The sequence below is a fragment of the Drosophila gunungcola genome, assembly GCF_025200985.1.
Source record: "Drosophila gunungcola strain Sukarami chromosome 2R unlocalized genomic scaffold, Dgunungcola_SK_2 000006F, whole genome shotgun sequence".
Classification (NCBI taxonomy): Eukaryota; Metazoa; Arthropoda; class Insecta; order Diptera; family Drosophilidae; genus Drosophila; species Drosophila gunungcola.
In genome coordinates this window covers 3901228-3923990 of record NW_026453168.1, presented here as the reverse complement: position 1 = coordinate 3923990, position 22763 = coordinate 3901228, and the positions used below count along the sequence as shown (strand labels likewise).

Sequence of the window (22763 nt, the reverse complement as noted above, 5' to 3'; positions counted from 1 at the left end):
AATCTCCAAATTTATAGATGATAAAGAGCTATTCAAAAATTCTCAGTATCTTGAACGATCTTAAAAACTAAAGCCATGACTTTCGCCGGCTGCATCCACTGTTGCGTTTATATTCCCGCCCACTTTTGAGTTTTTGCAGAAATATCAACGTCTATGATGATGAAATGGCACAAATAGCGCGACCCGACTGGCATCTTATCATGGATGGAAGATACAATAAGGTGGGCAATGCGATTTAAAATCAAATATTGATTTTAATATATATACACATTTAAGGGCCTTGCATTTACCATTGAGGAGCGACAGCGTCTGGGAATCATGGGATTGATGCCCTGCTCCGTGCGCTCCATTGAAGATCAACTGGATGCGGCTCGGGCGAATTTCGATGCCAGGCCGTCGAATATTAGCCGGTTCACCTACCTGAGTGCCGTCCACCATCGCCACAGACGACTGTACTATCGCTTTGTGCGCGATAACATCGAGCAGGTGCTGCCGATCGTTTACACGCCGACGGTGGGCGACGTGGTGGCCACCTACGGACTTAACTTCCAGCATGCCACCAGCCTGTTCATCAGCATCCACGACAAGGGACACATCCGGGACGTGATGCACAACTGGATCGACGAGGGTGTGAGGGCCATCTGCGTGACGGATGGCGGCAGAGTCCTGGGCCTCGGCGACATGGGCGCCAATGCCATGGGCATTAGTCTGGGCAAAATGGTGCTGTACACGGCGCTGGGCGGGATTCCGCCCACCTCACTGATGCCCGTCTGCCTGGACGTGGGCACGGACAACCAGTCCCTGCTCGACGATCCTCTCTATGTGGGCGCACGGATACCCAGAGTTAGGGGTCCCGAGTATGAGGAATTGGTCGAGGAGTTCATGGAGTCGGCGGTTAAGTGCTTTGGTAACTACACCTTCATTCACTTCGAAGACTTTGCCACACCGAATGCCTTAAAGTTCTTGGATAAGTATCAGTACAAATACTGTTGCTTCAACGATGACATCCAGGGAACCGGAGCCACTGGACTGGCTGCCTTCATCAATGTGGAACGCATCACGGGACTTAAACTGGAGGATACGATATTCGTTTTCGTGGGCGCCGGGAGCGCCGCCTTGGGCATAGCCAATATGTTGATAATCGAACTGGAGGAAAGGGGCATTCCGTCAGAGGAGGCGGCCAAGAATGTCTATCTGTTCGATGCCAATGGCTTAATGACCTGCGAGAGCAAGGATGTCCCTGAGCAGGCCAAGCGATATCTAAAGCCAGTGGAGCCCATCAAGCAACTCCAAGATGTGGTGGAGAAACTGAAGCCATCGGTTCTGGTCGGAGCCACTGGAGTGGGTGGAATTTTCAACGAGCAAGTACTGAAAACCATGGCCAAAAATCACGAGCGGCCTGCGGTTTTTGCCCTCTCGAATCCCACATCCAGTTCGGAATGCACCGCCGAACAGGCCTACACACATACCGAGGTTAGTTTTGGGAGAATATGGGACTATATTAACCATTTAACTAATATACTTTAAAGGGTCGCGTTCTTTTCGGTTCCGGATCACCTTTTCCACCCGTGGTGATCAATGGCAAAAGGTTTACGCCCGCCCAGGCCAACAACTGTCTTACATTCCCGGGCATCGCACTGGCCGCCATTACCACTAGGGCCAAATATCTTCCCAATTCAGTGTTCTCCGTGGCGTCGCACGAGCTGGCCAGGAACACCACCCAAAAGCAACTGGATGCAGGCACCCTATTTCCGGCCATCAAGGATGCCCACGAGGTGGCCTTCAATGTGGGAGTGGCCATGGCTCAATATTTGTTTGACAATGGTAGGTAATCAGTGGCTGAATTAGAGTCAGATTTGAATTTTGGGTGTGGCCATGGGAATCAATTTAAAAAGTGTCTAAAAGTATGCAATATAAAAACAACGGAATAAATGCCACGTTCTAGCGAACTAAAAATATATTGTAGCATACTTTTAGACACCTTTTATAAGTATTTTCAAAACCCTTATGCTTATGTTAGATTTCCCGAGAGCGGAAAGCGCTTCGTAAAAAATTTTAGAAAATTATGAATAGTTATGAATTTTAAAACTTGACTTTCCAGATCTTGCAAACATTTATCCCAAGCCCAAGAATGTATGTGAGTTCGTAAGGAAATCTTTGTACGAACTTGAGTACCGAAACTCGATGCCAACCACTTGGTGTTATCCGGAGCAGCCGCCGAAGCCCAAGGCAAAACCTAAACCCCAGCCAAAGGCGGAAGATGACGAGAAGTAAACTTTGAGGAAGACTGCTGACCTGCTTTTCTAGCTGAGAAAAAAAAGCGAAAGAGCCTTGTATAATTAGTTGCAACTACAGGCATTCACAGGACCAAATACACACAAGCTAGCACGATAAATGCCCGACATTTTAACGTAATTATTGTCCTGTCAACGGGAAGCCAGTTGACATGCTTGTGCGCCTGTCTGTGTGTGTGTGTGGTTGTGTATCCTGCTGATTTGCATATAAAATAGGACGAAATGTCTGCTCACCAAAAATGTCAATCAATTTCTTTGCCCTTCTTTTTTTATTTTTCTTTTTTTTTTTAGAGAAGAGAGAGGCGAGAGGACGTGCATGCATTAAAAAGCAATTGGTGTTAAAAGAGCAGTCAGGCGGCAGTCGCACGTTGTCTGCCTGTCTATCAGTTTGGCATTGGCATGTGCCCCGCCTCCGGCCCCTCGATTTTCCCTACGAGGAGAAGAGCTTTTCCTCCGCCGCCGCCGCCGCTTTCCCGCCCAAAGAAGCCCCGGCAAAAATGGAAGCAACAGAAATGCGAAATCATTTCCCTCGACTGACAGCTGTCAAAATATTTGCTCTTCGTCGATGGCTGCGTGGCTTCTGCCGCCGCGTGTGTCCTTGTCCTCTGTAAATTTCATTTTAATATTCATTACTTCACACTTAAGACCCCATGGTGACCACATTTGGATCTTTAATCGATGATGCGTTATGGGAGGAAAACTTAAAGAGCCGCCAGCCAAAAAATGAGATCTTGAGGCGCCGCTCGCTTTCGTTACGGTTAGCCTGGCTTATGGAATTTAATTGGCCATAAAAATGTATGCGGCTTGTTGAACGTGGCAAGCTGTAACCGTAAATCGTAAATTTCCCTGCCTTTCCAGCAGGGGGAGGGGAGGTGGGAGCAAAAGAAGGCAGTTTTCCGCATCGATTTACGCCCCACGATAAGGCTCTAAATTTAAATGCCAGTGGCAAAGGTTAAGGGTTTTTTTTTCGGTCTTCCCTGGGCTAAAGATTATATGATGCGTCAGCATATAAATTATAGGCCAGATAAACCAGATAAAAGGGAGCTAAACAAAGTCAGTACTTCCAGCCATCGGGGAGAAACTTAAGGTTGTTTTTATGTTTTATGTTTTATAAGCACGTTTTACTTGAAAATAAAAGTTCTTTTTTAAAGACGGATATTCCGCTAAGGCAATGAATTATTGTGCCATAATACTTTGCCCTTAGTTGGGCATAAATAAATATTGAAAGTTTAACATTTAAGCAACAAGTTATATATTTAAATATGAAATACGATAGGTGCTTTTACTTTATTTGTTTTGCCTTTTGTAAGAGCCATGCATATTTCAATATGAAACTATTGACTTTTTAGTATACTTCCTAGCAGTTAATTACCGGTTTATTTGCCAGGCTGGTATTTGAATTGGTTTCAGGCCTTAAGCCTCAGTGTTATCTATCTGGCCAAACTTAAGCCGCAAATGGGTCAAAGCCGAGGCCAGAAGTTGGGGGCCAAAGCTCACTTGACTGTGCTCAGTCGATAAGTAGCCCCAATAAACACAAAAGTCTACTCAGCGTGGCCTCTGTTGCTTTTCGCCGACCGCTACTTCATCTTTTTGAAGATTTTCATTTATCTGCTGGCCAAGATAAAACAGCCAGGCAGGCCAGAGAAAAAAAATGAAAATAAAAGGAGCACAAAAAAAGTGCGGCAGAAGGCAAAACGAAGGAAGGCGGCACTTAAATCCATTTAAGCGAATTTTTCAAGCATTAAATTTGCGTTTACGTTACGTATACTTAACTTCCAATGGCAACGGCATTTGCGAATGGAAACGGTGGGGATGCTGACTGAAATGAAAGTTGGAGGAGGAAAGTCTGAGGCTGGCAGCAGGTAAATGAAATATTTGCCTCCTTTTTCGTGGTGGCGCGTGGGCTCCAAATGTATTTTGCATCATTTGTCTTAGCCAGGCCAAGGATCTCTCTTTCCCTTATTTTTTTCACACACATACTATGCACCTGCCTTCGCATATGGTCACAGTTTTTGGACCGACTGTTGTTTCACACTTCCCATATGAAAATGGTGGGTTTTCTTTTTCGCCCCCACACACACACACACACGCAGTCAACAGTTTTGTTTTGCTGCGACTGCCATTGTTGTGTGTTTTGCGGCCATGTAAATGCCCTGCCACGCCCACACTTCTACTCCCCCTCCCCCCAATATGGCTGTTGTTATTGTGAAGCATTTTTTCTTATCTCCACTTTGCATGCCGCACAGTGTTTTCCCTCCGTTTCCATTCTTTTTTCCAGACGAACTGAGTCAGCACTTAATTTTTATTTGATTCTGTCTCAGTTTCGTTGCGGTTGCTTGACTTGACTTCACTTTACTTCACTTCAACGTAGATTGAAGTCGAGTGCCAGGCAGTGCGTAATTTTTTATGGCGTTAATTTAACAATGATTGGCTTTTCAGCAGCCCAGGGAAACAGAACCTGTACAGCCATGTCAGATTTTACTACGACAAATGAAATGAAACATTCCTGGGCTAGCATTTCAATGTCGGACTACATGGAAAGAAAAAGTAATATTCAAAATGAAGAAAGAAAAAGTTGTTGTTTAATTTATAAGTATATAACATTGCAAAACATTAGGTTTCAAATGGAAAATCATCGGAAAATAAACAAAATTGTGTACGATTGCGTTGGGTAGTGTGGCGGTTCCAGGAAGGCAAAGCCATGGGTCTTGGCCCATGCATCAAGCTTATCTCGCTCCCTGCAGCAGAAACTGTCGCACAAATCTCGAAGCCATTTGCCAATGTCCCGAGCCACCTGCATACTCCTTACATATAAATATGTGTTCGATATTTAACAGCTTCCAGTCGAATGCGCCTGGCAAAAGGACAAGCCGCTCGGCGGTGCAAAAGGAGATGCCAGGATGTTCGAGTTGGCTGAATTGGCGATGCAGACGAGACATATGTATGCAAAGTGAACTGCGGCTGATGTTGGCCAGGCTTAAATTTGGCTCTGGCTTTAGGGCAAGTTTGCTCAGCGAGCCCGTAAGCGCACGGGCCAAGTACAAATAGCAGTGGCACTGGGAAAAATATGTCAAGGCATTTCAAGTCAACAAAAAAAGTAATCTAGCTGTTTAAAATGTAAGCATAACATTTTAGTTGACTCAGCAAATTTAATTAAAAAAGTTTCATTTTTAATAAAATAATCAAATTAATTTAAATACCTAAAATACTAAATTAAATAGTGTTATTGTATATTTTACCATTATATATATATAACATATTATATAAAACAAAGGTATGGCTTAGTTTGTTTGGTATTTGAATTGAATTTCAACATTAATGTAGACAACGTTCCAACTTCAGGGAATTTTGGCAAAACTGTCTTATTAAAGGCACGAAAATTACTGTTACCATGGTATTATTATTTCTATATCATAGTTTTTTTCGGTGTTTGCTGTAAAAATCCAATAAGGTAAACGGCAAACAGCCTGCGATGGCAGTGTGTGTATTTGTGTAAGCACCTGGCATTTGTGTTGAGCACGTTCGTACCTTATGTGGGATTTAGTTTAGACTTCATTTTACTGGGCTGCGCTTTTGGTTTGGTTTCATTCCGTGTGTCTCACACTGGCCCTTTGCGCCCCTCTTTGGGCCCCTCTTTGTGCTCCTCTTTATGCCAGTTTATGATGGCAGAGCCGTAAAAAAGAGAAAAAGAAATTGGGCAGCGCGCGAGGAGAAAGCTGGAGGAGCATGGCGAAGTGGAGAAATGGAGAAATGGAGCAATGGAGAAAGCGCGCGGCGACGGCACACAGGAGTGTATAGTGGAAATAAAGCCATAGACAGGGCTGGCACCGGCACTTGAGTCCCCTGCAGGCTCACCAGCGTACTATAAGTATGTCTATGTCCCGGAAAGCTAGACAATGCTGTAATCTAGAAACACAAACGTGCAATTCCCTGCTCACTGTAAATGTGGAGTACGTCCGCTGGTATGTGTGCTTACTCGCACACTCTCGACACGAAATGGCGTGGGAATATATTACAAGTTGGTTTTAACAGGGAAGTATGTCAGTGGCTGGCTGGCTGAGAAAAACTTAAAGCACTCGATGAGCCACAATTTTTAAGGGCGAATCCCCCGGGGGGGAATGCCGGCCTGATCCCGAAACTGGTCAAAAATTGAGGCAACATAATTCAGCGGATGAGTTTTACGACTTCATCGGAAGCTGGATGTTGCAACTGCAGCAGCGAAAAGGAAACATTAGCAAGTCTAGACACCTACGTCATGCGTCAGCAGCAGCAGGAAAAGCCGAAAAAAGACGTGCAGCACCAGCAAAAGAATATGTACTCGAACGAAAGGAGCCGGAAAACGGCGAAAAACTAAGGAAACTGGGAAAAAATGAGACGTCAAGCAGACGATGAAGTCGACGTGGTCTGACAGCCAGCCAGCCAGACATACAGACAGACAGACAGACAGCCTGAGAACTCCCGAAAGGAGCAGACCAGAGTGAAGCAGAAAAGCAGGACCACCAGGAGCATTTGAACCTCTTGGCTTGCTTAACATGCTGAAAAATACGCGTCTCGACTTACTGCTGCCCGAATTTCCCTCGCCCCAGCTTTCCACTTGGAATGCATTTCCGAGTTTTACATTTCCATTTCAATGTAACGACACATGTATTTGTGGTTAAAGCTTAGGGGCAAACTGGAGAGAAGGTGCTCGGATAATGGGTGGGTACCACATTTCTCCGGAATTCATCAAGCGATCTGCGCTTTGAAGCGTTTTTAATTAGAGCGCATAATTGGAATTCGATATCTAACTGCGTCGAGGTCACCACCTGAAATTACTACAAGTGCTGCTGCAGCCCAGAGTACGTAATTCGAGTGTGTGGCTAACTTTTCAGCAGTATGATAAAAATTTTCCAATTACCAATTTTACATATTTCAAAGCGCCCGCATAAATATTTATGGCGAAAATTTATGAAATCTAAACGTGAGAGTCACACGATGGCAAAGTGGGTGCACAGCATTCGCATCCAAGTGCACTGAAAAACCAAACGTTGCTTAAAACATAAAGCATATAATTTAAGTTCTTTGAGAAATTAAATTGAAGCCCAGAATTTTAAGAACTATTTGTGAGAGGTTTCTTTTTGCTAAGCTTTTAGTTCCCATTTAAATTTTCCAATTAATAAGAGTTTATTAAAATGCCTTATTATTGATTAAGTCTTTGACTTGAGGCTCTTCAAATGTTAAAAGTTTAGTTGCCAAATTTCCCTATGCAACCCTTAGTTTCCCTCAGTGGTTAAACATATTTACATGCATCTGCGAGTGCAGTGGATAAGCTTTTACTATGTAACGTGGGCAGGGGGAAATCTCTTGCATATTTTTTAGGTGATTTGAATTTTTCAGAGGGGTATGGGGAGGGGGCCACTAAATTTTTGCCAGCTTATCCCCGGGGCTGGGTGTCACCGTGTTAAGGAAGCTGAATATCTCTGGCCATGAATGTGGCCCAGAACACTTTCCCTGCTGCCCACCGCCAGCCACCGCCGATTCCCAGCGGCCACGTGACATTGGAAAGGAAAACCACGTTTGCATGTCGAGGACTTTGTATGAGTGGCGCAGAAAAACAAAAAAAAAAAAAAAAAAGAAGAAATGCGAAAAACAACCAGAGCGGCGGCACTTTACCTTGATTTCCCCAAAGCTCAAGCGACCCCGCCCATCAGTCACTTACTCACTTACTCACCTACTCACTTACTTACCCACCCACTCACTGCGCAATTGGCCGCAATTTGTTTTCAGCTGCTAAACAAGTCGGGGGCTTCCCTCGGCGCCTTCGGTGCGTTGCAAGTGCTAATTAATCTTAGGCCCAGGTACACTTCAGCGATATGAAGTGACTGCTCACACCCCCCAGGACTCTGGATTCAGGAGGGCTGAGGACTTTGGATAAGTGAACTACCCCTTGCCCTGGCCATTAATTAAATTACGCAGAGGAAAAAGTTCAAAAACACATAAATCAGTCTGAATCATTGGGGTTGTCTCTCTCTGTGTGTGCTGTCCTGGGGGCCCAGGCAGATGGCTATTTTAGTGCCCTTGCGGGACTCTACATAAATATTTGTACTACTTTCCACTCCCCTGCAGATCCACACGCACTGATAAACTCATTTAAATGTTAATGCAGCGTCAAAAGTTTCACGAAACGTAGGAAATTGCATGCATTTTATTGGCCATTATGTGTCCGTATTGAGACGTGGTGGTTGCTGCTCGTTTGGGTGTTCTTTTGGGTGGTGGTGGTGCAATCCCCCGTTGAACTATTTCCCATCTTATAGTTTAATAACTGCAACATTGTTGGCTTAACCCCTGGCCTGCCAAGGGGCGAATGGTGGCCAGAGGGGTGCAAAACTATGGCATGGGTGTGTGCCTGTCTGCATGTTAATTACGTGGCGAAAAGAAAACTGAACAAAAACACACGAAACGGAATTTTTTAGTGGGCTTGTTTGTCGATAGAGATGTTTAGATAGAGACATTTACAGATATTATATAGTTAACTAAATATTTACACTTAAGATATTATTTACAAACAGAGTTATTTGTTTATTTTGCACAAGACTTTTACTTAGAAATCTATACACACGTGAAAGTTTTGCTAATTAGATAAGCGAAACCTTATGCAGTTGAAACTTTGCCCGACAAAATGAAGCATAACCAGACTTGATCCACCTGCCCCACCTGTTCCGCTCAACAGTTTCCAGAAAGCCTGTCCTAGCCCAGTTCATGTTATTGTTTATAACACATTTGCCCATCATAATAAGCAACATTTTCGCAAAAACATGCCAAGACAGTGGCGGCGCCATTAACCCTGTTAATGCTGCAATTATGCGGCAAGAATTATGTTCGGGGAGCAGGTGAGGTGGCAGTTACTAAGGGCGCACTGTTACAGTGGGTAACTGCCATAAATCCATGGCGCCTTCGCCGAAACTTTGGGCGGGCTTGTGTGCGGCATAATGAAAGCTGCTGGATGGCCTGGGAAAATTCGAAAGGAGTGAGTGAAGCTGCTCGAGTTGCTGGCAAAACACAAATACAAAGTGCACAATTTATACGTACCTACATTGGCACTAAGTTGTAAGTTTAATTACCCACATAACAGAGACATGAAAGGCGGAGAGACAGGAACTCTCGTCTAATTAGACAGACATGGTCTGTCCCCGGCAACTGGAACAGTTGGTCCGCCATCTTAATATATAGGAGCCTGATTCCCATTTACGATCATTTTATTGTGTTCTCGGTGTCCGTGCGTGCACTATAATTGCATTCGCCACAACGAACTACTGCTCTGCCATCGCCTTCATATAAATCGTAAAAATGTTGAAAAATAATCATCATAAAAGACAAACAAGAAGCCATGCGGCACGCAAGTTGAACTCCTGCTCCTGCTCCAGCTCCTCCACTCCACCACTCCACCTTTATGCGGGATATTATTTAAGTTTTTATGTCCTTTCTTCGGCTGGCGGTATCGTACCGTGGATACACATAAATCATTTGACTTGTTTGCCCATCCCGCCTTTCTCTTCATTTACTCATTAGATTTGGCCCATTCGCCCAGTGTCTCTGTTTGTGCTTGGGTTTTTGTCGCTTTCATAACACAAAGGACATAATAATATGCTTATTTCGGGAATACACCTTGTGTGTCAACAGTGTGCCAGCTTTTGTATCCTTATTTCCCCTCCTGCGTCAGCAAAATTCTCTGCAACAGCAACTGGCCTCGACGTTGATTGGCAGCTTTTGGGCTTGGGGGTTTTTTCGGCTGGTTGCCTGCTATTTTCTTAATTTTCAACACGTTTGCCTCTGCTTTGAGGCATTTCTGTTTCCGGACACGCCTCGAGGGCCGGACAAAGGAGTATCTGTTTCGTGACAAAAGGCAACTTTAACTTTTCCCCAATACCAATGCTACTTTGAGCCAAGACTGCTGGCCTACACCTGGCAGAAAAAAAAAGTATGCTAACGCCTTGCAGCACGCACATGTCGTGGAGTCTTGAGGACGAAGTGGAGTATCCTTTGAGCCTTTTTGCGTTTCGTATGCGCATAACTTTGCACCTCGACCAGACGCCGCCAAAGTGCGTGCGACACACATTTTTACAGAGCGAAAAAATACCATTAAAAAGTGGGTCAGAAATTCGGTTTTACAACTCGAGTGACGCATATCCCAAAACGATTAACTTACAAAAGCGGAATTATATTAAAACAATATAGTTTTGTTTAATCAAAGAAAGTCATTTAAATTTGACGATATTTTTTATAGCTCGAGTGACGCCTTTCGCTCAACGATTTAATTAAAAACACAGAATTATTTAAAATTAATATACTTTAAGAGTATTTTTAGTTTGACACTTGATTTTATAGCTCGAGTGACGCATATCGCAAAACGATTAAGTTATATAACAACAATATATTTTGGTATAAAAAATGAATTCATTTTCAATTCGAGAAATCTAAACTTTTTTTTTCATATAGCTAATATGTTGCAAGACTTAGCTGCAAGCATAAGCATTCTTTTTTTTCTTTTTTCCGAAAAATTTTGTTAATCTTTTAAATACATAAAATACATTGAGTAAAGCATATGGTATTAACACTGCTCAGATCTTTTCTCTGTGTTGAACACGACTTTAAGAATTCGCTTAAAGACAGCCCACGCAGCTTCTTTCTGTTTCTCGTCTTTATTCTCGGAAAATAAGAGGATGAATTGAGGAAAATTCGGACGCATTTCTTTGACGACGCGTGGCCTAAATTGTTTCAAATTACAGGACAGCACCTTGCCGCCTTAATCCGCAACTATGCCGTTGGTATGTATGTTTGTATCTCCGGTTTCGAGTGTGTGTGTTTGTGTGAGTGTGTATCTGTGTGCTTGCCGTTTCCGGCAGCTCATTTCCGTTTCACCTCAATTGGGTAAACCAGAAAAAATAAAAGCTTCTTCTATAAAACTCGTGTAGCACTAAAAAATCGCATAAAGGCAACTCAGAGGGGAGCACATGCAACGCAGCAGGTTGCGGCATTGCCTGCCGAAGGGTGCATAAATTAGAGAGTTAGACAGAGGGGGTGGTGTATGGGTGTGGGGGGTATGGATGAGAGTGGCAAGGTTGCAAGTTGACCGTAGACAGCTGGCGGGCAAAGACAGAAGGTGGAATCCACCCCTTGGGAGGAATAGCGGCCAACACCTCGGCACTTATTTATGGTGGAGAATTTAAAATTCAACCCACCATTGCTGCACACAGCCCGCACCTCCCCTCTAATTCGAAAGTGTGGCAAATTGCACAGCACAAAAAGCTCTCCTCCTACTAACCACGAAAAACAGAGCACAGAGCACCCCCCTGAAGGAAATTTGGCCCAAAAATTGCACGGTAATTGTAGCTGCTAAATTTCACTTTTGCTCGGGCTTTGCGCCAAAAGGTAGAGCAGGCAACAGCAATTGAGCGGTTACGGCAGCGGGAATAACAAAAGCAAAATAAAAAATAAAAGTGAATTATGCGGCAGACTGAAGTTCTCCCTTCGAAAACCCCGCCAAAAACCCGCCACCTCATCTCATGACAGCCTGGCCGGCAGTTTTCATTTTTAAATTGGCGGTTTTATGTGCAATTCGAAATGGCAATGCATGTGTGTGTGTGTGTGGGACGTGTGTGTATGTGTGTGTGTATTGGCATGACTAATATTTGCACACACCCACAAGAGCACCACTACAGGCGCACAAACGCCCACACCTACGGCCACAGACAGTCTGCTTGTTGTACGCATTAGCCAAATTTTATTGCATACTTTTGTTCGCTATTGCAATTTAATGTGCCACCCAACCCCCTTAACAGCCCGCCGCCCACCACCCACCAGCCCATGTCCTTTTCGCCATCTGCGCACTCCGTGTGCGGTTTTATGCTTTACGCATAATTTTTGCGTAACAATTGAAATACTCGCAATGCAAATGCAAAATTTCCACAGTCTGAGTTGAGATTTATATTTTGCTATTAAGCTATATTTTCCCGGGCAAACAAGGCGCGTTCCATTCCCCCGCCCCCTCTCCCCGCAGAAAACACACCTCTGCTCACCGCAAAGGGAAAGTTCATTTTTCATGGAAATGACTTTATATGATTATATGTGTCGGCCCTTATAAGCGAACGGTGCGTGACGGAACATTAAGGCGCTTTGAATGCCAACAGTCGATGGCTGCTGATTCTGATTTCGAACAAAGTGTCGAAATATTAACATAATCAGCTCAGTGCCTACATTATACTTTAAGCTAAGAAAATATATGCAAGGGTGCCACAGACTAACTAAAATTGTGTCTAAGCATATATTGTTAATTCAAAATTCAAACGGATTTTTTTATTATAGATGACGTCTATTTTTCACTGTAAAGTGAATTCATATATGGTAAACTCTAGTTACACCGTATTATATTCTTACTCTATAGAAATTGAGAACACTTTGGTTTTTAAGGCCAAAATGTTTTAATCCAAGTTAATTTAGAATTACAATTTTAATAAACCACCAATATCCTGCTAAAAAGAATTTAGCCTTAAAAGAATTTTGCGTATACTTATGCTACGCACTGTGCGAGTACAGATATGTTTTCCAAAATGACTTGAATATATAAATATACCATGCACTGCCATTGCGGTTACCATTTAAATTTCAGATAAAGTGAAAAGTATTTGTTTATCATCAATACTTTGTCTTTCTCACTTCCGTTCCCTGTCTCTTTCTGGCTCTTTGACTCTCACTGCCACTCATGAGTCATATACAAATGAAGTGAATATTTTCTCGCATTGATATCGGTTAGCGTGACTGCAGGACGCCATGGTGCCACACACGGCGAATGCGTAATAAATATTGAATATCCATATGAAGAAGTTGTTTGGCCATAACTTTCCTTTGTCTCCGGTTTGTGCGTGCGTTTGTGTGTGGGTGAGTCTTTTGTTTCAGGTTTATTATTTATTATAAATGACTGTACACACGGACGGAGCGGAGAATCCCGCTTAAATACTGTTATTGAGTGCGCCGGATCCGACTCCGATTCACAACCTTGAGTTGGGAGTATCTGCAGAGGAAGCAGGTCAATCGATTCCCATATTTTTTCCCCTTTTTCTGTATTCTGTCTTCTCTGCCACTTCGTAGGCGTTTCATTGTGAGCACAATTTTCAAACACAAACACACGGACAAGCTGCGCTATCTGGGCATTAATTAGAAATGGGTTTTCCACCCATTCCCTTGGCCTGGAACTTTGTCCGTCTGATTGCTTTGTTATCGCTTTCCATTGTGCGTCGATTAAATGATGTGTTAATTTTGCAGCCCCTTTCCTCGCTCACATTCCAACCGGAATATATCATGCAAAAACGTTTCGATATATCCATTTAAATCAGACAATTCCCATGCAACACGAGTATGAAAAGGGAGGAAGGCTGCACTTAATGCAATTATTTGGCATGCCAGAAACTTTTTTCTGTGTCATAAAAATGGACAATAAACCAATTTAACTTTTGCAATATGCTGGCCAGCAACCCCCGGGAAACCCCCCCAAACTTTCCCTGCCTTATGCTTTCGGTCAAAATAGTTCGGTGTCCACTCCAAAAACCCAGAACAGACGAATTCGTGCAGCGGGTCTTCCTCCAATTTAACGCTATTTCATATATAAATTCCCAGAAAAAGGGGGACTCAAACAACCACCAACGCACATGTGCTCGGGGGTCAGACCATAACTTTAATATATTTCACTACGAATTATTTCTGACGGACATACACCATCCACCCCCTTTTCTCTTAATGAATGAAAATATTTCGGTTGTTCATATTGTTCCTCGACTGACGTTGCCGTTGCCATTGCCTTTGTTGTTATCCTTGTGGCTGGTGTGTCTAAATAGGAGCAGATAATTGAAATCGAGTGTAAATAAGTGCACCTAGAGGTGTCTGTGTGTGTACAGTGCGTAACGGAAGTGTATGGCGGGAGGTGGGTGAGAACGATAAGTGCTCTTCCTGGAGATCAAAGTTTGCAATTTATGTCTACTTTTAATGATTATTTATGTTTATGATAACCTGGTACGGGCCAAAGTTTTGAGTATGTTTGTAATGGCCATAACTAATGAGTGAAGGAAATGTGGCTTTACTAGTAGTGTAGTGTTCTTAAAATTGAAACTCTTCTCATTTTCATAGGCTTCAGCAAAGAATAGCAATCGCACCTAAATAGGAAATATGACATTATAATAATAGTTAATTTTCCTGCTTTAACAGTATTTGCTTTGTAAATCTGATAATGTTTCTTGTTTCCATTACTGATATTTCTTCGTTTAAATCCTTAATAATTATGTGTTTTTTTGGCATCATTCACGCGTATGTTAATGTTTAAAGAGTTTAATTAAAAGCACACGCTCGACAACAATAGCGGCGTTATATTGTCAGGTCGGGTGTTGTGGCCTTTGGGTTTTTGCCATCATGTGTCAACAGCAGCAGCAGTTGCAGATGCAGCTGCAACAGCCACGGGAGCAACATGCGTGCTGCTGCTGCTGATGCTGATGCTTCCTGCAACAAAAGCCGCAACGGTCATGTAAAGTTAATTAAATCAAGCGACATGTGTTTTAAATAAATTGAATAAACTCGGCATTAACATAAAATGAAATTAATTTTAATAGGCTTTTGCCGTAAGTTGTTAAGCCAAAACTATAAACAAGTTGCCGTTGTCATTTGAGCGGTTCCAAAGAAAAGTTGAAAGACCAAAGTTTTAATGCCTGTTTTTTTTTTATTATTGGGGTTAATGTGTACAAGTAAAGCATCATTATGTTAACGAATTTATGGCCAAAGTAAAAAACAAACACCCACACACACTCACAGTCGGAGGGAAATTGGAATGGAAAACGTAAACTTTTATAATCAAATTTAGTGGTGCAGACATTTCTGGCTTAATTAATTTGTCGTCATTAACTTGAGCCGAAATGAGAGGGGCTGTGAGGAAACGTGAGGAGGGCTGGCCGGAAAAGTCCTCCGCTCTCTTTTGCGGTCGAGGAGCCCTATCCTTGGAGGTGTCGATACGCACACACACAAACACACACACACACACACACACAGTCTGGCTTTTGTTTATAGGCAACGAGAAACCGCAGCTCGTGTGGGTGTATGGGTATTTGTATCACGATATCTTTGTATCTTTGTATCTCGGGCTGCCGCATCTGATCCTTGGGAAGGTCGTCGCTATGCCTGCGCCTTTTGCGTTGAGATAAATTACACACTCTGTGTGTGTCAAACAAGCATTTGTACTTGCGGCGAGGCGAGCTGAATTATGGCACTCGGAGTTGCACTTACAGCTGGCTAATGAATCCGTAGGCCAGAAACCAGGTCAATGCGATTGTAAATTATGGCTTAGACGGCTTTGGATTTGGCCCAAAAACAGGTGAATCTGCCCTGTATTTGTGGCGGAAACACACACACATGAAAGCGAACACAGAGGCGTATTGATTTTCTTAAATTCCGCCCGCAGTCATCATCCCCCACATTGCGTATACGCCCTGTTAGCAACACATTGATTGTGCTTGCGTGTGTGCTTTTCGTTTGGTTTTGGGCAATTGTACCTTTGACTTGACTTCGATTGTGTGAATTTGCTGATGGACTTATGGAATGCCTGCAAAAGGAATCCTGCCAAAAGTTTTAGTAGTCAACCAGCCCGCCCGTTGCTCGTCCTTTGGCGTTTACAGCTGAAAATTGCTGCTTAATTGCTGAGCTGGGCTGGCTAATTTAGCCGACGATGGCTGCCCAGAGTACTTCCACCTGCTGGTCGAACGTAAAAGTTTCCTCGTTTTCGGAAAAATGTAAAAAACAAAAAAAAAAGCAAAAAGAAAACAGGGAGAAACAAGAAACTTTTGTTGGCTGCCAGCGCTAAATGCTCGAAATTCTTTAAGTTTACGAGAGGAATGAACATTTGTGAGCAGTTTTCATTTTGCTGCTTTACGGCTCCCCCAGCCATTTTCCTGTTTTCCCGCTTTCCCGTTTTTTGCGTTGTTTTTCTGTTTTCTGTTGTTTTTTTGGCTTTGCGTGCGTGAGGGAAATAAGGATCCAAGTTTTTTGTGTGTGTGCCTTTGCACCCCTTTTGCGCTGTTTCTATTTACGCAATGTCCGCAACTTTGGACCAAAGCCAGGTGGATATCGGGGTTGCGGCCGTGGTTGGGATTGGGACTACCTGGGGGTCATTCCGGCGGGGGGCGCTAATATTCGCCATTAAACTTTTGCTTGTTTTTCTTTAATTAACAACGCAAACATCTGATATGCTATCCCAACGCTTTTCGCCTCGAACTTTCCTTCTCGTTTTCCCTTTTTTTCTCCGCTTTTTGTTGCTTACTTTGGTGTCTCGCGAAACCTTTATGAAGTTGAAAAAATATCCCTCCTTCGCCTTTTCGGGTCGCCGGAAAGTTTGAGCGCTTAAAACTCGTTTCTGTTTACATTTTTGCGGCCGGAAAATCCCTCCCCAGATTGCAGTAATTGTAAAGAGGCGAATCTTTTGCGTAAACCGAAATTGTTTATGTAAATAAAAATGCTAAATAAAGGCGTTTTTTCACACATAATAGCCCTCGCTAGTCATAATTTCTCATAAGCATTAAAAAGTTTGGCACTACCGTGCTGTTGGATAGTGTTGCCCGCACTTTGTTGGTTAAAGCGGATTACTTACTCACATTCATCCGATATGCGAAATGAGTTTTAATTATTCAGCGACAGCTCAGTAAAACGGGAATCTGTGTTGGGCTTAGCTCGACTTTAGTCCATAAAAAGTCCACTTGAAAACTAATTAAACACTAATAGTTGGGGCAGGGGAAAAAAAAAAACCGGAGGAGCTCGGGTAAAATAAAACACATCTTAAGTGGCGGAAGTGACGGTCAAGATGGTTGGAAGGGGAAGGGGAAGGGGATGGGGAAGGGGTGGAGGATGAGGATGAGGATGAGAGGTCCTGCCATTGAACAAACAACAAAACGAAGTCCGTGCAGCAGGGCAAAAGTTTTTAATTTTGCTCGAGCACACTGGCGGAAAAGTAAAGTACAAGGAAGCACAGGCTGCTGCGCGCGAATGAGTCTATAAGTTCAGCAGAACCCCCGCACTTAACTTCACACAGAAGCGTCCTATCGGATTCACACAATACGGAAGAGAAATGTCTTGCCGATGAAATAAAACAATGGCAAAACAATAGCAATGCGAACGAGTTCTGCGTTCTGAGTTCTGGGTGCCAAATGGCCAGAGAGACGGGTGAAAAAGGATAACAGACGTCGCCGACGGAAGTGGAGCGAAATGGCAAATCAAGAAAAGTAGAAGGAGTCAGCGAGGACGATGGCGAGGGCGGCAAATCCGCTTAAAGTGAAAATTATTCCTTTTGGCCATAAAAAGGGAAACCCCCGCACACACACACACACACACACACACACACACACACACACACCACCACCACACCCACATCCATTTCGGCTTCTTGGCATTCGCGGCTATGTAAGCTGTTGACTTATTTCCCAAACTTCGATCCTGGCCGTCAGCCCATTGTTGTGAATAGTTTTGTATGCCGGGGCTTAGCTGGCCGAGAATGCGGGGCCCAACAAAGTGAGGAAAACGTTTAGGCCATTCCATTTGTATTTGCCATTCTACCCAAGTTTGGGCACCAAGAGAGAATATCTTATTTCAAAAGCTAAACATGTTTTTTAAGACTATTCTTGAAATTTGGGGTAAATATTTTTTCTGAGGGCCTACATTTCAAACATTTACTAAACATTTTAAAGACTCGATGAAAGTCGCTTAAAAATACTTCTTTGTCTAAATTATCTTTAAAATGCTTTTTCTTGCATACATTAAAATAAATTCTATTGAAAATAGTATTTTTCAATTTTAGTAATTATTTAACCAGAAAAATAAAAAGATTAATTGAATTGTAAATTGTTAGTTATTGATAAGACATTTATAGAAAATATATATAATAACATAAGCAAACGAAAGATAGAGCATTAAAGGAATATCTCTTTTCTTTTTATCAGTAAGCTACATATCTCCCAGTGCAGTGCCTAGTCAAGCTGAATTTACTTGCGTTGCTGTATAAGCCTCCCTAATCCGGCCACAAATTAGTCGGGGCTGCTTGGCCACTCACTTACCTTGACTGTGGAAGCTGTGGGTGGCTGAAATACACTAAAGCTGGTCAAGTGGAGGGACTCACCTTTGTGGTGGCGCAGATGATGGCCGGCAGAGGAGCCCGTGCAGCAGGGCGGCTCGTAATATAAATTCCAGGTGTTCTCATAGTCCGCCCGGGCGTACTCCACGTGGATGGCTTGAACGAGCAGGACGAGGAGCAGCGCTCTAAGGCTACTAGGGCGATTGAGGAGCCGGCGGTTCCCCGGGGCACACATGTTGCCTGCCTGCCTTTTGGCCTGGCTAGAGTCCGCGATAGAGTTGGTACTTATTTTGATGGGGCAGTTTTAGTCGCTGACTATGGTCACTAGTTCACAAATTGAGCAATCTTTTACTTGGCATTGAGCGATCTTTTCTTTGTATTTTTTTTGGGAGTGATCAGCGTGATCTTCCCGTCACACACACATGTTCCTTCGCTTCCGTTTCCGTTCTCGGTTGCGCACTCGTTTCCTTTCTCGTCACGTTTTCGTTTACGTTTCCGCTTCCGCTTTCCCTCTTCACTGTGGCGCGCACTTCGCGAGCAGCAGACACGAACTGAAGGCTTTCGCAACGAGGAAGTGTGTTAAATAAACACACTCGTTTTGGCTTCGCTCGTCTCGAGTTTCCTCGAGCCCGTTCGGCTGTGTTCGGAAAAACCTGAAAGAGCGACAGAATTCGAGAGCGTTATTAGTTGGGAAAATGACGCCGGCGCAGTGCGAAAAGTCCCCACGCGATGAGTGGATTTCCCAGTAATGTTTGTGTTTATGCCAAGTGTATTGAACTCATTTGCAACGGGCAATGTGCATCGTGCAACGTGCAACGTGCAGCGGAGTCTGCAGCGGCAACATTTTCAAGGGTAAATGCAGCAGACACTTTCGAGCTGAAGTGCATACAAACCCCAGCCCATTGCCACCCATTTCCCAACCTCCTGGAAAAACTGGACAGCCCAAAGCGAGAGCAGACGGCTAGACGAGTGAAGGGTTTTCAGATGGCAGATGGGGAACGGGACGGGGGAGCGGGACAGGGGAACGGAAAGCGGAAAACGGCAACGGGAATATAACAGAGAATCGGGGCTTTGAGCCTAGCAGACGCCTGCACTTAAAGTATTCTCGTGCATTATTATTTATGCATATGCCCGTAGTTGTGTGTGTCTGGGAAATTCTCTTCTTTTTCTTTTATTCTTGTTATTTTTTTTTTGTTCCATGTCTCTGCATCGCGTAGCGTCGCGTGTTTCAATTTGCAATGCAACATTGTATGCTGCAAAAAAAGTTCTCTAAAGCCAGACATAAGTCACTCAGACAGGCCCCACGGGGGCGGAAAGGGGCAAGGGGGAGGGGCCGGTCGACCAGACATAGTCGAGCCCAAAGACAATTAGGCATTGTGTGAGTGTGCGGTAACCTTCAGACAGTCGGCTCTTTCGAATGTCTTGCAGCTTACTTTTCCTGTCCCTGCTGTTTGACTTGGGAGCTCTGGTCGAGACCAAAAATAGGAGTCATAGTCTCGAAGAGAGGGAGTTAGAATCCAAAACTCTGGTCAGTTCTGGCCAGCCAGAAAGTTTTCCGGAATTTTCGGAGACTTTTGTTTGACAGGTTAGTCCAGCTCCACTGCGGAAAATAGCTCAAATTATATAAGGAGCCCATATTGATTGTATACCTAATGATTTCCAGACCCCTTATAAGTTGTACAATTTTATAAAACCATTGTCTTAAACATTATTTATCTTGTGAAGTTGATATTAAATAAAGATTGCTTGTTTTAAAGCCTTACAAACGAATTTGTAATTGTTGTTGATATAAAACCAAAGAGAGCTTAATATGACTAATATTGGATTTACATTTCATTTTTATGTTGTGTATAATTGTAGACCAATTCGTATAAATAATAAAATATTCCAATACGTGCTAAAGGCTTTTTAATATTTTTCATTTTATTAAAAGGAAGGGCTTTGGAAATATTTCTTTGATATGTTGCAATACAACTATATACAGATATCAATTTTAAGTGGCTGATTGAAACTATGATGCTTAGGGATCAACTATGCTTCTCAGTCTCTTCTCACTGTGTTTGTTGAAAAAACTAGCCATTATATATTGAGCTCTTATTTTCAGAGCCATCATTTTTCTCAGCGTGCTGCTGAATGTTTGGCCCTAATGCCATATGGCTTCAATGTCCAATGCAGCCTGAAAAGAAACGGGCCAAGAAGCCGGCACCCACACACACCTGTCGTGGCCAACGAAACGAGCTCCACAATTGCCTTATAAATGCCCTCAAACTTCGACTAAGCCCAACGAAAAACTTTGATTAATGTGCGCTTAAAGAGGAGCCAAATACGTGGAAAAACCTCAACAGAAAAGAAGAGAAAACAGCAGGAAGGCAAGAATGGCAGGCGGCAGGCAGGCAGGAAAAACAACGACAAAACTTTTCATAACTTAAAGCCAGAAAGGAGATGGAGGAGGAGCAGGTCTAAACGGCGTGCAGCCAGCGGCTTCTTAGCCAAAGCGCAGCACAAAAACTTGTGCAATCAAGACGGGTTAGCGGGGGGGAGTGGGGGTTCAGGGATGAAGGACGAAGAACGGAGAACGAAGGACGAAGGACTGCAAAAGGTTCAAGGCGCCGCACAACAATGTCAGGGACCCGCTGGCAGGACGAAGGAATCACAGCGCGAAAGCGTTAAAAAAGCGAATTGTAAAACAAGCAGCCAACAAACGAGCAACATTCGCTCAGGGCTGCTACAACAACATCACCCCACTATTGCCCTCAAGCCCCCCACATCCAGCCCCACCCCTTTTCCACACACAAAGTAGCCACACGATCCCAAACAAAGCTCCCCCCTTAAAGTTGGTTAATAGAAAATGTAATTCGATGCATTTAATGTTGGCAACGGTTGCTGAATGGAAATCAGTCTATGGCAACCGGAGTGGTTTGGGAAACCCCCCAATACCCAGGTTCCCCCCAGCACTTTCCAGCTCAAAATTGGCAGGCCATGTCTTTGTCTATTTTTATGAGTTCGCATTGCATCCTGGCAAAGGTCCTGGGCACTCGTTCCTGTTTGAGTTGCTTACCTAATCCCTGCAAACAAGTTAAAAATGTTGTAAAACAAACAACAGTACAAAAGTGGGTGGGTTCGCTAGTTGGGGCATGGGTGGTGCATACTTTTTCGGGGTTACAAATGGAATGGCTTTACAGTCGAAGTTCGCTAAGTAACATTTTCCTCGATTCTCACAAAATTGTGTGGCAATAGCGTTTAACGGCCAAACTTCACAGACTTTTCCTAAAACGTCTCATGAATGTAATTTTCGAAGTAATTTTGAATCAACCCCGTTGAATGAAATTCTAAATTAGGAAATTCTTTTACTGCTCAAGAAGTACATACATATTGAATTACAAATTAATCAATTTTTTACTAGAAGAAATTTGAGGTAACAGTCATTGTTGTCAAGGTATTTTGAAAAAAAAATAACTGAAAATTGCTGTTGTTTATTGAATAGTGTGGTGTTTCAGATATAAACATATTACATTTATATATATAAAACCGCTCTTTGTGACATTTTTAGTTGTTCGAGCTATGGATGCTTGCCTGTTTGAAGTTTGGGAATGGGTGGAAACGAAGCGATTTTGACTGACATCGAGTGCCATGAGAAATACAAACAATCAAGCCGGGCAGACAGTTGCATTCCCTCAGCCACGAGCCACCAGCCACCAGTCACCCTTCCACCCCCACCACCCACTATTCCACCCCTGCTGCAGGAACTTTTTCAACCCCACCAACCCCTCGGGTAACCTCAGCAACCTGCGAAGCGTGCCGCAGCAATGAAAACGAAGCGACAGCAATGCTAATAGAAATTAAGCGAAAGTTTGTGGGTTGGAGCGGGGGAGGCAGAGGCAGGGAAGGTTGTCATTCCCATCCACCCACTGCAACCACCTGCACCACCCTGCTGAAGGTCGCCTGTGCAACGCTTGCTTTCATTTCGTTTAGCTGCCTTTTATTTGCCGACTATTTACATTTGCTTTTATTAATCATAAAAAAGTGAAGAGACGGAATAAGGAGAGGAATGTTTTGCTGAAATTGCCAAAAACGTTGATGCGGCTCGTGACCTCCGCCTGGTTACCACCCTCCTCCATCCGCCACCCAAATTTATACTTCCTCCTGTTTCTGATTCTGGCTTAGTATCCTGGCCTGTGCTGCACGAAAGTGCAATTTGATTTTAATGGCGGCAAAATGTTGAATTCTAGTCGCATAGCCAGACAGGCGGAGTAGCCCCGTTCCCCGGCTCATCCCTCCATATCCCCATAGCTGTTGCTTCCTGCCTGCAATCAGGAGCCATTTGTGTTTGTCGTTGATCC

General features: G+C 43.6%; 2 protein-coding genes across 2 annotated transcripts in view; one reads left to right on the top strand and one right to left on the bottom strand.

Moving 5' to 3' along the window:
- The window catches only part of LOC128255092 (semaphorin-2A), a 47238-nt gene that overhangs the window by 14311 nt on the left and 10164 nt on the right, over window positions 1–22763 (bottom strand). The window contains 1 exon segment of the mRNA XM_052984598.1: window positions 18469–19076. Coding sequence (XP_052840558.1) covers window positions 18469–18658 — 190 coding nt within the window. The 5' untranslated portion in view covers window positions 18659–19076.
- Window positions 8–2495, top strand: LOC128255095 (NADP-dependent malic enzyme). Its single transcript, XM_052984602.1, has 4 exons — window positions 8–221; window positions 277–1473; window positions 1530–1824; window positions 2102–2495. The coding sequence occupies exons 1-4, from the start codon at window positions 165–167 to the stop codon at window positions 2272–2274; spliced, it is 1722 nt and encodes a 573-aa protein (XP_052840562.1). The 5' UTR covers window positions 8–164; the 3' UTR covers window positions 2275–2495.

Bases quoted from the DNA above. Each gene is read 5' to 3' on its own strand.
- LOC128255095 (XM_052984602.1), top strand. From the start codon at position 165: ATGGCACAAATAGCGCGACCCGACTGGCATCTTATCATGGATGGAAGA. The intron at 1,474-1,529 runs GTTAGTTTTGGG...TATACTTTAAAG, and splicing joins AGGCCTACACACATACCGAG to GGTCGCGTTCTTTTCGGTTC. The intron at 1,825-2,101 runs GTAGGTAATCAG...TTGACTTTCCAG, and splicing joins TCAATATTTGTTTGACAATG to ATCTTGCAAACATTTATCCC.